Below are 15,867 nucleotides of genomic sequence, written 5' to 3'. Positions count from 1 at the left end.
CTTGGCCCATCTTTGTTCCTGTCTCTCGGAGTTCAATGTGCCTCATGGAAATGGGAACAGATTTATATGTAAACTTCATTGGACAACTTTAAGTAGGGGACAGGGTAGGTGATCAATAAAACTTTTGAGTTCCAAGGGAAGGAGTGGACACACAGGACAGGCACATGCTTGCATTTTTTGAACACTGCACCTTGAGTTAAGCATCACACCACTGAGCTAGTTTATTATTTAAAGTTCTTAATATACATTGCCAAATTTCATCCTGGAGAACACAGGAAAGCCCACTTTACTTTCTACATTAACTCCTGCTATTTAAAAGATGTAATAACTGATTAAGTCATTTATATTTTTTAGTTTACTGGAGGTTAATCCTTTTGGAACCAATTTTATTTTTTGTTAACCATTTTCTAAGACTCCCCACCCCCCTCCTTAAAGAATAGTAGTAGTGGCAATTGCTGTTACCATTTTAAACCATAAAATACCAATTATTTCCTTGGTGACTATTACATTTTGTTTGTGTTTTTCTAGCCCTAGAATAAAAACTCATTTCTTATCATCACAAAAATCACACTAATTTTTTTTTTTTTTCCCAGTGCCAGGAAGATCTTGTGCATTCCTGGGCAGCAGTTTGCCATTTAACTGTCTCCTCCTGCAACCTTTTTCTAGTGCCAGTTCTTCTTTGAATGAAGTACCACACTATTAGCACTGGAAGGGCACCAAGAGAATCTTCAGGTTCACATTCCAACAGCAGTTTCACATCCTATCTTGCCCATGGTGGCTCTATGAGAATCTCACTTTGCATCTTTAGGGTTATACATACTCAAGTTTACACTTATGTAGTTCTTTTAAGTATTTCTAATGTTACTAATTAACATGAAAATTTTGCTTACTGAGCATTATTTCCTGTAGCACAACTAGAATATAAAATATTTGGTAATCTCATGTATGTTTCAATTTTATGACTTTCGTTTGAAGCTAGAATGATTCAAATAGATACAGAACATTTGAACATTTAACCTCTTCTAACATGGAGAGCTAACTACTGTTTCTCATTAAGACTGAATTAGCTAGTGGGCTACCGATACAGGACATGTTAATTTCTACAGGCACCTTTCTGAATTCAAGTAAAAGTTTTGGTAGACGAGGATTTCCTATTTATATTGTTAACATAATATGAATATTGAGTACAAATATTGCTCACCATTCTTGTGTTCTTTAAATTACTTCACTTTGAAAATTTAAGAACTACCATTGTCATTAATAACATCATGGGTTTTCATTTAAGGAATTATTTTAAACTGTGAAAATACAAATCTAGTCAAATTCTGAACACATATAGAGCCAAATATTTGAACAAAACTGTAGTTTAATTTCAGAAAATGTGTTAAAATATATATTTTTACATCAATTTCTGACATACACTTAATGTGTTAGTATACACAAAATGATGCTTTCTCTTGAAACTGTATTTATGAAATGTACATTTTAATTTAAATACTCAGTATACACTGCACTTAATCTGCATGTTGCATTTATTAAATACATTAAAATCTGCAATGTAACAAAACGTTTTCTGCATATGAAATTCAAAACACCATTTTAAATGAACAAAAGATGGCTCACTTCATTTTTGTTTTTGTACAACTGGTGCATTGTACACTAGCTCAGTTCCACCATACGACCTGTTCGTTCTTTTTATTTGACATTGTTCACAGACTAGTACACAGTACAATAAGAGTGCTGGATAAAAACATGAGGTACGAAAGTGGTTCAGAGATTACAGGCCATGCAGATCATGCTAGACAGCAAAGAAAATTGTGACCAAGAAAACACTAAATAAAAATACATAAAGAATGTGCATTATAAAACAAAACAAAACTCCATTACACAGCTTTGCTTCTTTGGTTACAAAGTAGGTTGAACAATTTCACAGCTTTTTTATTCCCACCCAAAAAAAAAAAAAAAAAAAAAAAAAAAAAGTCATACGAAATGTTGAAAAGCAGAGGAATCGTGGCAATTTCTATTAGAAAGTAGAAACAAATGAACAAAGTTTTCTTCATGAAAATAGCCCAATTATTTATTATATCACAATAACTGGTGACTACCTGTACAGGTGCACTGTGTTTTTCATACTTACACTATACAAAATTTACATTCAAGCTGGATCTTTACTAGTGAAAATAAATACCAACGGTAAATTGCCATTAGTGTTAGAAATGTGCCAGGATTCTTTTGTTCAATTATTGCCTAAACGTTTTATTTATTAAATGTAATCCTGTCTTTCAATTCCTTTACTGATACTTATAATTATTCAAAAAAATTAAAAAAGTTCTGTGACATTGTTCATGTACATTATGAAAATAGCAGCCCTGTAATAAATAAAACACAAAATAAATGAAAACTTACGTAGGCAAATGTTACTGATATTGAAAGAAAAGTGGCTCTTTAGATGAACTGTTATTTATAATGTGACAGGAAGGCTCAAGGTAAATCCACGGGTGATAAGAGACATGGGAGAGCCACCCAAACTTTTAAAGATCCCACTCATGCGTACATGTAGCGTGAAGACTGCTCGCTTTCTTTAATAAACCCCGTCTAGTATTCTCCTCTGTATGGATGGCATACAAGTGGACATCAACAGTGCGGCAGGACATCTTAGAGAGGGAAAGCTCCTGGAGAACGATTGTCTAATACTGAAAAGGCCAAGCACACAGCCGAAGCAAGCATGGCTACTTGCTTTCTAGAAAGTGGAAAGAACACCAGTGGCACACAAGGAAAGATTGCTTTCAGTTTTTCCTTACTGAGGCTTAGGAAAGCTTTATGCTGAGGAGACATTCGGCTGCTGTGGAGGTTGCGTTGGCTGAGGCGGCTGTGCTATCATTGCTTGTTGTTGAGAAGTGCTACCAGGATTGGCCTGTGGGGCTGGGAGTTGGGACAACTGATCATTGTTTGAAAGAGATTTTAACAGTGCATTTTCTCGTTCAAGTAAAGAGTTTCTTTCCACTAATTCTTTTATTTGCTCCTTTAGAACTTCCACTTCTTCTCTTACTGCATACATCAAATGGCTTTTCACCAGATCCTGTGAAAAACAAAATTAGGAATGTCAAAAGACTTATGAGAAACAAGGAGCTACTTAGTTCTAGACTGGGTACCTTATAAACACTAGTGGTTTTTTTATTTTTGTTTTTTAAAAGCAAATTTCTCCTCATGCTTTTAATGTTTCCACTATATCTTGACTGGACCTGTAGGAGATGGGGTGGAAAAAGTCTCTTTCCCAACTAGTATATATAGCAAGTACTCTTTCATCCCAAAGTTTAGAATGAGCATTTAAGATGTTGGATAGAAACAACAGAGGAGTAATATTCCAATGGAAAGCTGCTTGCTAATAAACTAGTCACAGGGCTATTTTAGAGACTGAAGTGCCACATAGCCAACACTTTAAATGGACCAAAGGCTGATGCTTTTCAGATGAATACATACTGTACTGACTTATGTATGCTCCCGTCCCACAGTGACACACAAAGTATGACGTGATCAGATGGAAGGACGATTTACGCAATTAGTACATGTGGACTAGAAATTTTCAATGTTCTAGCACCTTCTTAATCTTGATATCAAAGAAGGTAATTTCTGGCTTAAAGAAATTAGGTTTCTGTGATCTGGACTCGACCACCAGTGAAGTGAAAGGACAAATGTGAACCTACTTACCATTGCTTGTTCTATTTTGTTGTCAATGGCTACAACACCGCCCCCAGATGCACTGGAAAAAATTAGAATATTTCATTAAATTATCCTTAAAAATTTAACCATCCTTCCAAATCTTAGAATAATGTAAAAGACATTTGTGTTTTACCCAATATCAAATGTGATCATTTAAAAATAACTTATCAAGTGTATTTTTGCAATTCAGTACTCAGAGATTCAACTTTTTTACATGAGGATTTTGGTACATGGCTGACTTCTAAAATCCTTATAATCCCAATATTCATATTTTGTGTATGACATACATATGCCACTTTAAAACTTACTCGGAATTTCAATTAGGAGTTTTCTTTTTGGTGGCCTTAATACATTAAAATTCAGATGATGACTTTATTTCTATCAATTTTATATTTTAAACATCTGGTATGTAGGAAGAGCTTCTAAAGAGAATTCAGAGAATTTTGGAAGGGCTGGTTAAAATGGAACTCAACATTCTGGTAGACTCATGGAGGTACTTTGATTATAAGTTACTTGCTGGCAAAATTCACCTAAGAAAGTGTATGTTTTTCTTGAAAATAATTCAAAGTTGTCTAGCTACTAAGTATACATCACAAGTTCAAATACTACCTGGGCATTTATAAAATGACACAGAAGATTAAATAATTAATGGTTTATATTCACTCATTTTTTTTTTTTTTTTCTTCCCCCAGACAGGGTTTCTCTGTGTAGCTTTGGAGCCTATCCTGGAACTTACTCTGTAGACCAGGCTGGCCTTGAACTCACAGAGATCCACCTGCCTCTGCCTCCGAGTGCTGGGATTAAAGGCGTGCGCCACCGTGCCCGGCTTCACCTATCTTTTAAGTAGTAAAAGTATCAAGAATCTATATACTCGTTTATATTTTATTAGATTTTTAAAAGACAGAAGAAATGTTTTGTTTTTAAACTAGTCTTGTAAAAGAAAATCTGATGCTTCCTTGAATCAACACAAAAAAAGTCTTTAAAAATAATTTTTGAATAAAACATTACTAAGTAGTACTATTTACAGAGCATACTACACCCGAGAAGAATTTGGCATTTACAGTATCTGAAGAGTACTTTACTTTGAATGGTACAGGCTGTTGGTATTATTCCAGGTTGAGGCTCAGAAACACTCTTTTCCATGAAGTTGCGCCTTTTAGATTCTAATCCACGTAGGTCAGGCTATCATGCCAGGTTCTACTACTCATTCACTCATTCATTTAATGTTCCTATACCTTAATTCCCCATTTGTAAAATGAATGGGGTCAGTGTCTAAGCTTCATTGGACTTGCCTTTTCTAACTCTTTGGTACTTGCAGCCAACGCACAGAAAATGCTGTCTATTTGAGCACTAACAACATTGGTCATAGCGTACAATTTAGCTTTTTGCTGATGCTAAGATCAAAGATCTCAAAACTGTCTATAAGCTGGGTTTTCAGTTCCTAGAGAGACATGTGCAAAGTAAAGTAAGATTATGTGAAACTAAATTACTGACCAACTATACAATATATAAGGCTTTATTTAGTCTAAAATAATAAAAAAAAATCACAAATAAAGATGGAGATAGGCATTAAGACAAGTACTTGCTTGAGAATCCTAGTTTATACTTTCTGGATTATTACTTCAACCAAGAAAGAGTTACTTTAAGTCATTTCATGGTGTGAATACATCCTATTCCTTTGATACATGTGGTTTAAGAAGAGTACTTTAAAGTGTTAATACCAGTTTTATACATTAACAGTTTAAAAATTATGAAAGGAGGTTTTTTTTTAACTTCTTTTTCTTGTTAATTAAAATCAGTCAATAAGTTTACAAGTCATACTACAGCTAAGGACTAATGGGCATGCTACATTTTGAATGCTGACCTAACAAACCCTTGTCTTGACTGATCTCTTTGCAGCAACAGAAGATACTGATTTGTAAGCTACAGAAGGATCATGCTGAAGAAAAGTATTCCGTCAGGTATTAACATTTCAATTCTGTTTCAGTCATAGACACAATTACAACTATTTAAATAATACTCAACAATTCAATACCAAGTACAGTATTCTCAAACCAGAATGGACCAGTCATCTGGAGGTCTAGTAAAAACAGATTGCTGGGCTCTAAATGGAACGTCTAATAAGTGCCCAGAAAATGCTGATTCTGCTGCCTGACCCTGTCTTGAGAACCACTGGCTTAGAGTGAATGAAAATTACAGGAGAAAGAATAAACAACACAAGACCCCAATCAAAACTCTAATTCTATTTTTTTTTTTTAAATGCAGGGTATCAAAATGTAACCCCAGCTGGCCTGAAACTACGTGGACCAGGGCTGGCCTCTGGCTCCCCAATGTTGTTATTCTTCATGACTTTTGAGTTTTGCTGTAGATGGTTTCTTACCCTTTTTTAAAAAAATGTATTTTAGTCTTATGTAATATTTGTAATCTGTTACATGTTTTTTCAGGTTTCCTTAGTTTTGCAGACACTGCTCCCCCAGATGGAGATATCTGTAGTTCCAATTCATGTGGCTTTCCCTTGTCCTTTATGGCACTCAGGGCCATGTATTTTGTGGTATCTTTGCCCTCCTAGAGTAAAGTTCTATTCTATCCCCCTCTGGTCCTACAATATATGCACTTTTAATTTTAGATGGTATAGAAGGTACTATAGCACTAGAGCAAATTCTAGCTCCTCAATATACATACTTACTCATTGTGAATCCTGGGAAATTAGTTTCTTGACTTTTTGTTTTTTCCCACCTCAAATAAGCATTTTATGTCCTAATCCTTTGAAGATTAAATGAGTTTACATACTATTTGGCATAGTTCCTGGCACACTGAATGATCAATGCAAGGTAGTGATTATTTTTACTATCCTAATACTACTATTAGATTCTATTAGATTAAGCTTATTGAGGGACGTTCCATTATCTTTAGAGAAGTAAACAGTGCCTGATATATAAGAGCTCAAATACATTCTGACAGTAATTAGAAATGGCAGTAATCTGATTTCAAACAACTAATGGCTTGTATTAGGAAGTCATTAAAATTCTTTGAATTTAGATAAACTAGTTTTCCAAGTGAAGTTCTTTTTAACCAGATGCAGCAACACTACTTGGGAACTTGTTAGAAATGGATATATCTGGATCTGCCTAAGAACTACTGAATTAGATACTCTTGGAATGAGGACAATTAATATATCTTAATAACCCCTCTGGGTGATTCTGATAGAAACTTAGGTTTTGGGAACCACCATTTAAGTAGTCAGATTTTTAATGAAGATACTAATACTGTTGCCTTAAGTACAGTTCCAAAGAAGGTAATGTTTTCTGTGGTGTTCAGCCCAGAGATTCACCTTCCTTAAAATTATGACTGATCAATGAAGCAGGATATATCTCCCTTTAACTTTTCTTCATTTAATGTTGATTTGTACTTTGATTTTTTTTTATTATTACATTCACCATATATTTTCATAATCAGTTTCAAATTTTAAGCTCCTCAAAGAAATCTCTTCTGTCTTTCTTTTTTGCAATCTGTTCATATAGTTTGTCTACCCATTACACAATTAGGTACCCTTAAATGTAGTGTCTGAATAAATGAAAGTAAGAATAAACCATGTGTTTTAGATTGGGGGTGGTGCACATGTATACACACACACACACACACACACACACACACACACACACACAAACTGAAGTAAGTCTGTTTAAACCAAGTGCCATAATCATTGCCAGAAATATTGAAGAAATGAAGCGCTCAGAATCTTCTTGCTTAAGTTATTATTATAAACTAGAAGTGCAAAATAAAGCCAAAATAAAGCCATAATTTTCAATTATGGGCAAAGTCTTTTAGGGAAAAAAAATCTTGATCAGCATTTATCAACAAGTTGAAAGTTCTAGACACAGAGGCAATGAACAAAAATATAGGGCTGTGGAAAGATAAGAATTACCAGCTACATACTTAGCCCTGAATTCAGTGTTCAAATAAAGCTAATTATAGTTTTAGAAACAGAAAAGGCAGGAGTCACTTGAATGTAACCATGCTACAATAGGTAGTGTGGCTTTTCATGTCATTCTAATTCATGCCAGCTGACTCCTACGAGCTACTTTTCTTCCCAGATGTCCTTACTCTTTAGCAAGTGGTCATGATTAAGAATGTGTAGCTTCATTGAGAAGATAAGAGGGCAGAAAGAACCTGGACTTTACAAGTGCAATCAGTGAAGACAAGGTCATCTAACTTGATTTCACTTTTTCAAACATCATGAGAAGTACCTTTTGCTTTATCTATAATAAAGAAGACTGGCACGGTATAGTTACCTGTCTAAACTAAGAACAGAAACAATAAAAGAGCAGTGCAAAAGTATTTCTTCAAGTGAACGTAGTTTTACTATTCAGTCTCCGGTCTTTTTTCTATTTAAGTGCAGTGAAGAAAATGATAAAGCAGAGGAAAGAATAGTTTATGACAATTTATTTTATAGCAGGCCTATAATTATCAATAAGCCTGGGTAACACCCTCATTCTATAAATGAGGCAACTAAGGCCAGGTAACTTACAATGGTAGATTTCAAACCTAGACCTAATGTCAAAATACATGACTTTTCTATGTGAAAGAAAGCACCTATCTATAGTGACCTACATAAATCCTGAGCTGTGTATGTTAAAGAGTGCTTTAAATAAACACCAAATGTTAGCTGTGAAACTGTGAGCATGGATCCAAAGATTAAACGGTGTTTGTAACATGTTATTTATCTTATCTAGCACATTCCCAGAAGTAGTTCCGCTCTCAGAATAAGGGAGGTAACTTCTTAGAAAGGGCATTTGCTCAGTGATCTTTGGACAGGCAGTACAGCCTGCCTACTTGATAAGAACTAAAATGTTCTGGTCTGTTGGAGTTAATGTGTTAAAATTCTATGTATCTGTAAAAAGGAAATTGTAGAAAAGTTACCTTGCTTTTACTCAAAGATCCTTCTAATTTTCTGTGGAGCCACATTCACAGTGACAAATACAGTAAAGGAATTCTTGAAATTACAGAATCAAATCTTCTGTAATTAGAATTAATTACTTTGAGTTAGCCATCCTGATTCTTTGTGCCCAAGCTTTCTTCTGCAAATCAGGTAAAAGTGACTCTTCACCAATCATGACAGAAGGAAGCTACCTGTTAGGAGCTAAGTCCTATACCACTCAGAAGTCATATGATGAAAGTAAATCATCTACTTTATTTATATCGACTTTATTCCTACCATTTCTTAATTGAAGAGATACAATAGTATCACTAAAACATTAATTCAAACCCAGGAAGCATTTTGCCTGTTTTTTAAGAAATGCACAGTTATTTTTTAAGACAGAAAACACAACTGTAAGGTGCTGATTGCAAAAGAGTAAGTCTAATTAACCTACAGTTCAGCAAGACTGAAGGTTAAATATAATTTTATACCATTTCCTCCTTCTGTTTCATCCCTCCAAAGCCTCCTGTATTCCCACTCCTCCTTGTTCTCTTTCAAATTCATGGCCTCTTTTTATTTTTGTTGTTGTTTTTCTTTTTTTTGGTTTTTCAAGACAGGGTTTCTCTGTGTAGCTTTGCGCCTCTCCTGGAACTCACTTGGTAGCCCAGGCTGGCCTCGAACTCACAGAGATCCACCTGGCTCTGCCTCCCGAGTGCTGGGATTAAAGGCGTGTGCCACCACTGCCCGGCTGTTGTTGTTTTTCAAGACAGGGTTTCTGTGTGTAGTTCTGGCTATCCTGACATTCACTCTGTAGATCAGGATGGCCTTACCTCGAGATCTGCCTGCCTCTGCCTAAGTGCTGGGTGTTACATACATGCACACATACACACATACACATGATACTCTAAGTACAACTTGCTCAGTCTATATGTTTTTACTTGGATCTATGTTTTCAAGGCTATTTGGTGATGGATAATCAACTGGTGGGCTCTTCCTGGGGAAGACTATTTCTCCAGCTCACAGCGGCCTAAAATACACAGTTTAACAGTTAATTCCCCCCTGAAAGGAGTCCAAAAAAGTAAAATTCATGTAGAACTAATCTCCAGACAAATGCAAATCCAAATTTCTGGGTTAAGAAGAAAATATGGCTAAGTGATTATAATTATAATTCTTGCTCAGCCTATGTGAAGTCCTCGGTTCTATTCCTAGGAAAACACATACATATATGGAGAGGTAAAATTAAACTGAGCATTCAAAATTTTATATACTTTGAAAACTGACCATAAATTCTACTAATATAAAACAAATAATGTGCTCAATTTAATGATTAAAAGAACTGCCAGAAAAATGATCAATGGAGGATTTTCATTAGTAGTAACCTAAAATAAGTAAAGGGGTAAGGGGATCTGAAACCACCTCACTATGCATCCCAGACTGACTTTGAACTTACGATCCTCTTCCCTCAGTCCTATTAAATACTGGGGGTACAAGCATGTGCTCCTGTGCCTGGATCACAAGTGATTTTTATAGTTATTATTTATCTCGAGCAATCAGGCATAAAGCTATTACAAGATTTAGGTGTTATTATTTTCTCAAGTAACTAGAGTTAACAAGGGTGTAAAAACTGTGCACAAGGAACTATTAAAAACTGAGGTAAATATTTATCAAAGCTTGATGTTCATAGTTAGCATTTTCTAAGAAAATCTTGTTCACCAACCCCTCAAATTTTTTTGGAAAATTCGTCAGCCAATTTTAGGTCAAATTCCTGGCCAGGACAACAAATGTTTAAAAGGAGGCAAGGATACATGTGGATTTTATGTACCCATGTCAGGGTACATAATTTAGATACTGTTAGGTACAGTCACAGAAGATTATCCATGGGAGGCACTGTTGATGAGTTCATGTGTCCCCTCTCTTTTTATATGTATATATATATATTTGTGAAATTTCTTATATTTAAAAAAAATTAAAAGACATATTCACATAAGAAAATAAATTCAAGGCATATACATAAAAATATGCAATCATTCAATGTTCCTGTCCTAACTTAAACTTCCCTTTGTCTAAAGTCAACCATGTAATTTGTATTAGTGGGTTCAAAAACACTCATTCAGAATACCTTTAAGAATGAGAAAGGCCTAATTATGTCTGAAAAATAAAGAAAAGCAAAAAATGTCTTCTTTAATTTTTCTCTATATAAAGTACTTTTAGAAATCTGAAAGACTCTGAGTCCAATAGAAAAACAGAAAAATTCATGCTGACCGCTCACAAAATATTTTAAAAGGCCAGTCTGGTCTACACAGTGAGACTTTGTCCTCCAAACAAAACCAAACAAAGAACAATACCCCCAAAACAGAAGATATGAAAAATATTATTTTAATCATAATAAAATCACAAATTAAAACTATAACATAATAACATCTTTCATTCAGACTCTCCACCCAATTTTCCCTCTCCCTTATTTATTCATTCTTTGAACTAGCAATCCTGTATCTGAAAATTTATCTCTCATGCACACACTCACAGAAATCCACTTTAACAAGGCTACTCATTATAGCACTGTTTTATTTACATTTTTCTGAGATTTTACTTACTTCTATTTTATCTATATGGGTATTTTTCCTGAATGTATGTTTGTGCTCCATTTGAGTACAGTGCCCATGCAGGCCCAAGTAGGGTGACAGACCCCAGGCACTGGAGTTACAGATGTTGCATGTGTGAGCTGCCATGTGGGTTCTGGGAATCAAATCAGCGTTCTCTGGAAGAGCAGCAAATGCTCTTAACCACTGAGCCGCCTCTCCAGCCACTACAGTACTGTTTTAACAGCAAGGCTTCTATCAATGGAAAACTGGTTAAATCATGGCTATCTATTTAACTGAATGACATGCATCTCTAAAAATCCCAACATGAAGAGTTTTTTTCATGGCATAGCCATGCATTTAACTGAACAGTACACATCTCTGGGGTGGGGGTGGCCTTTCTATTTACTGAGGAGGGGACAATGTACATCTTTAAAACTAAGACACATTGTGTACACAATATATTATCACTTACACAAAGGAGTACTATATATTGTATCTGCTTGTGTATGTGTACAAAGAAACCAAACACACACTCACTCTCTCTCTCACATACTCACACACGGTAGCTGTTTGGAAAGGTAGGCAAATGGAAACCAGAGATAGAAGGCTAATTTCACTATATGTTGGAGAATATAGGAGAAACACATTCCAATGTGACTTAAGAAGTTATTTCCTTGGGCAGCATAAACTCAAGACATGAGCCCATGGCTATAGGAAAACTAACAGGGAACGGGAAAAGGGGAAGGAAAGGAGGAGGTACTGACACCACTGTCTCTAGGGATTATTTCATCCTGCAAAATAGGGCTCTTCTTTTCTACTTTTCCACTTAATTAAAAAAAAAAAGTGTGTGTATGTGTGTGTGCGCACGCATACACATGCCATGACGCCTGAAAGCCAGTCAGAGGACAACTTGAGAAAGTAGGTTCCTTCTTTTTGCCATGTGGTTCCCAGGGACTGAACTTAGGTTCTTAGGTTTGGCAGCAGCACCCTTATTTGCTGAGCCACTGCTATCTTGCTGACTGAAAATCAGGCATTTAAAATTGTCTTTATTATTATTCTGCGTGAGTGCAGACATACGTGTGCTACAGCATGCACATGGAGGCAGAAGACAACTTCTGAGACTCTCCTTCCACTGGGTGGATTATAGGGATGAAACTGAAGTTGTCAGGCTTACATGACAAACATTTGTACCCACTCAGCCATCTCGCTGGTCCAGAATAAGGCATTTTATTAAATATATGAAACAGAACTTACTGTGACATCTGTGATTTGCAAAACTTAGGACCTTAATTTAGGGAGAATTGATCCTATTTAAGAACACTGCTTATCACTGTTAGCACTATCTGTTCAGTCTACCAACTTAATGAAAACATGACAACAGCTGAATTGTGAAGACAATAAAACCAGGATTAACAGTATCTTCTTTTTCTGTATCCCTCTCCATTTCTAAATATGATACTGGAGAGTGTGTGTGAGGGGGTCATCCTAGTATCTGTCAGTAAGGTTCTGAAATAGTTCTGTGGAGCTGCTCTAGCCTAGTGAGTGAAAGGCAGAATCAACTCCTACAAATTGTTCTCTGGCCTCCACAAGTGTACCATGGCACACGTGCATCCACACACAAACTAAATAAATGTAAACAAACAAGCTAGTGGAACTACATTTTTTTCTATTAAAATGTTGAAAATAGAGTATATATAAATTTTGCCTGGAAAAACTGAAGATGGATACAAAGTAAAACTTGAGTAGTACTGTATCCAAATCAGTGAAAAAGGATTAATATCCTATTACTCGAAGTTAAATAATTTAATGTTATAAGAACTTAGGATATCTACTCAAGAGGAATGATGTTATTCACTAACTTACTCTCCAACCCCATTTCCTTTCTTTTTATGTATAGCTGAGGATGGCTTTGAATTCCCAATCCTCCTACCCCCACCTTCTAAGTGCGGGGATTACACAGCACGCACCATCATGTCAGCTGATTCTATCATGCCAGGTACTGAGCTCAGACCTCCAGCAAGCACCCTGCCTCCTGAACCACTTCCCCAGCCCTCTACTTGCTTCTTATCCCACTAACATTAGGCTAAGATCTGACAAGACTTAAAACTTATTTCTTCCTTCTGAGTCAGATTAGAACAGGGAAGGGTGTGAGAAGGAGGTAGAGAAGAGTGGCATTTTCACTAATGCTGAAGTTCTTACATTTAAAAAGGCTTTCTTGAAAGAGATTTCATTTTAGTGTTTGCACAGCAGCAATTAGGTCATTTGACGATATATTACTGAGGAGTGAATGATACACACCACGAGGCTTAGATCCAAATAAAAAACTGATACCATAGCACTGAGTACTTAAAATTATTTCCTGGAGAAGGAGAAAAGAGCGAATGACTGACAGTTGTCTACACTTACTGGTTCCTAGTAATGAAAAAAGAGGATTAAAAAGGGTTTTAAATCTCCCAACAGCCCATAACATCAGATAAAACTTGAAATAATTGAATTATGCTGAAAAGGAATCAATTGGAGAGCAGTTCTATATATTCACATTCTAAAAAAACCATCCTTTAGTTTACTGGGATAGAAGTTGGTGATCAGCTGGCTTCTAAGAATGTCAGTAAACCTTAAAATAAAAAAAACCAAACAAAACCTACAAAGTTCAATACTTAAACATTTAAAGAGTTAAAAAGATTTCAGCTGGGTTACGAAAGGAAAAAACATTCAGAGCCAGGCATTTTAGAGTAGAGATCAATCCTCCTTTAATAGGTTAACATTTTTTTCCTTAACTAAGAGGAAATGGTAGCATTGTTTTTTCATTATTTAAGGTTCATGGGCAGTATTCATGGCATAAATCTGTGAAAATGATTACAACCTAAGAAAAACCATGGCAGAAAAGAGTATCTGTAGAAATAAAAACACAAATGTAAAACTTCATTAAGATTTGTGTTCCATTTTGGAAACCATGGGCAGAATACATTTTTAATCAGTAGTGGGGCATAAAAATAATCTTCTGGAAATAGCTACATTCACCTAACATTAACTTAGAAATTTAAAGCAATAACAAAAGATGCCTCCTTTCCCTGCAAAAGGAATTAGCCTACTGATGGAAGCCCTTTATATTTATTTCAACTGGTAATTTTTTATATTCTTGTTTTGTTTTCTTTTGTTTTGGGGGTAGTGGCTCACTAGTACAGGCTAGCTTTGACCTCTTTTATGTTCATGCTGAGGTCAAAAGGACAACTTGTGGGCACTGACTCTTTCCTACTATGTAATTCTGGGATATAGACTCAGGTCATTTCGCTTAGCCTTTACCTAGAGAGTCTTCTCACTATCCCAGCCTTGAACTTTCAAATTAAAATTTTTAATTTTATGTGTATGGGTGTTTTGTCTACATGTATGTCTGTGTATCACATGCATGCAGTGCCCAAGGAGGTTAGGGGAGGGTGCTAGATCCCTTGGAACCAGTTAGAGATGGTTTAAGCCACCACGTGGGTGCTGGTATTGGAAGTCTAGTCCTCTGGAAGAGCAACCACTGTTCTTTACCAGTATGCTCTCTCTTCAGCCCCCAGGCCTTCAATTCTCTTGATTCCCCTGCTCCCACTTCTAGAGTGCTAGAATTTTTACCACATGTAGTCCTTATGTTCTTTCCTTACCCTATTTGAAATACCTGCCCAAATTTTACATTGGAAATCTCTAACTTCATTAAACCCTCCAAGGTTTCTTTACTCATTATCGATCTATCTATCTGTCTGTCTGTCTGTTTAGAGCTAACGCTGTCTTCTGTGGTAATTCTATCATTCTTTTATTGCTCTCAGCTCAAGTTTTCTCTTCTGTAAAGGTGTCTCTAACCTTAACAATTAGTATACTTGAATTCTGTGTCACTTGCTGCACTGATTTTCTAAGGCCTCTTTCTCTACAAAATTTTACATCACTTCCCAAACTGTTTCCTGTATAACTTTCTTTATAGTAATTCTTCCTAGACAGTGGACATTGACAATGCTACCATTTTACACTCAAAACAAATGAATGCAGAAATAGTCCTTAATCTCATTCCTCATTTTTAGTTTGAAGATAAATAATTGCCATTTTTTTAAGTTGCATTGATTTCATATAAACACACATACAAACACTCATATACACAATATAAAAATAAGTAAATCTTAGGGGCAGGGACTGGAGAGATGGCTTCAGTGGTTAAAAGCATTTGCTGCTCTTGTAGAGGACCTAGGTTTGATTCCCAGCACCCACATGGCAGCTCACAACTGTCTGTAACTCTAGTCCCAGGGGATTTGATGTCTTCTGATCTCCATGGTCATCAAGCACGCATGTGGTGCACAGACAGACATGAAATCAAAACATCCATACATATAATAAACACACACACACACACACACACACACACACACACACACACACTTTAATTACATTTGATTTGCTTATTTTGTGCCTGTGTGGAGAGCACAATGGTTCATGGTCAAGGTGAAAAGACAACTTCTGGGAGTCAGTTTTCTCTTTCCATAACAAAGGTCCAGGGATCTAGCTCAGGTTTGTCAGGCTTGGCAAATAAGTACTTTTACAAACCACTGAGCCATCAGGCAGCCCTATTTTATGTTCTTACAGTCAAGTATCTAATACATAAATCTAGATAATCCAAAT

General features: G+C 35.8%; 1 protein-coding gene across 3 annotated transcripts in view; it reads right to left on the bottom strand.

Annotated features, from left to right (window-relative positions):
- Nucleotides 1–1,348: 1,348 nt before the first annotated feature.
- The window catches only part of Tsc22d2 (TSC22 domain family member 2), a 47,069-nt gene continuing 32,550 nt past the window's right edge, over nt 1,349–15,867 (bottom strand). For 2 of the 3 annotated variants that reach the window (XM_059265380.1, XM_059265379.1), the window contains 2 exons: nt 3,709–3,760; nt 1,349–3,079 (listed from right to left, as the gene is read on the bottom strand). In XM_059265380.1, the coding sequence (XP_059121363.1) occupies nt 2,819–3,079; nt 3,709–3,760 (313 nt within the window). In that variant the 3' untranslated portion in view covers nt 1,349–2,818. The remainder of the gene's footprint in view (nt 3,080–3,708; nt 3,761–15,867) is intronic. The other variant, XR_009379797.1, reaches the window with a different exon arrangement.

The sequence above is a fragment of the Peromyscus eremicus genome, chromosome 6, assembly GCF_949786415.1.
Source record: "Peromyscus eremicus chromosome 6, PerEre_H2_v1, whole genome shotgun sequence".
NCBI classification, from domain to species: domain Eukaryota; kingdom Metazoa; phylum Chordata; class Mammalia; order Rodentia; family Cricetidae; genus Peromyscus; species Peromyscus eremicus.
The sequence above is the reverse complement of the archived record's forward strand: the minus strand, read 5'-3'. Positions and strand labels throughout refer to the sequence as shown.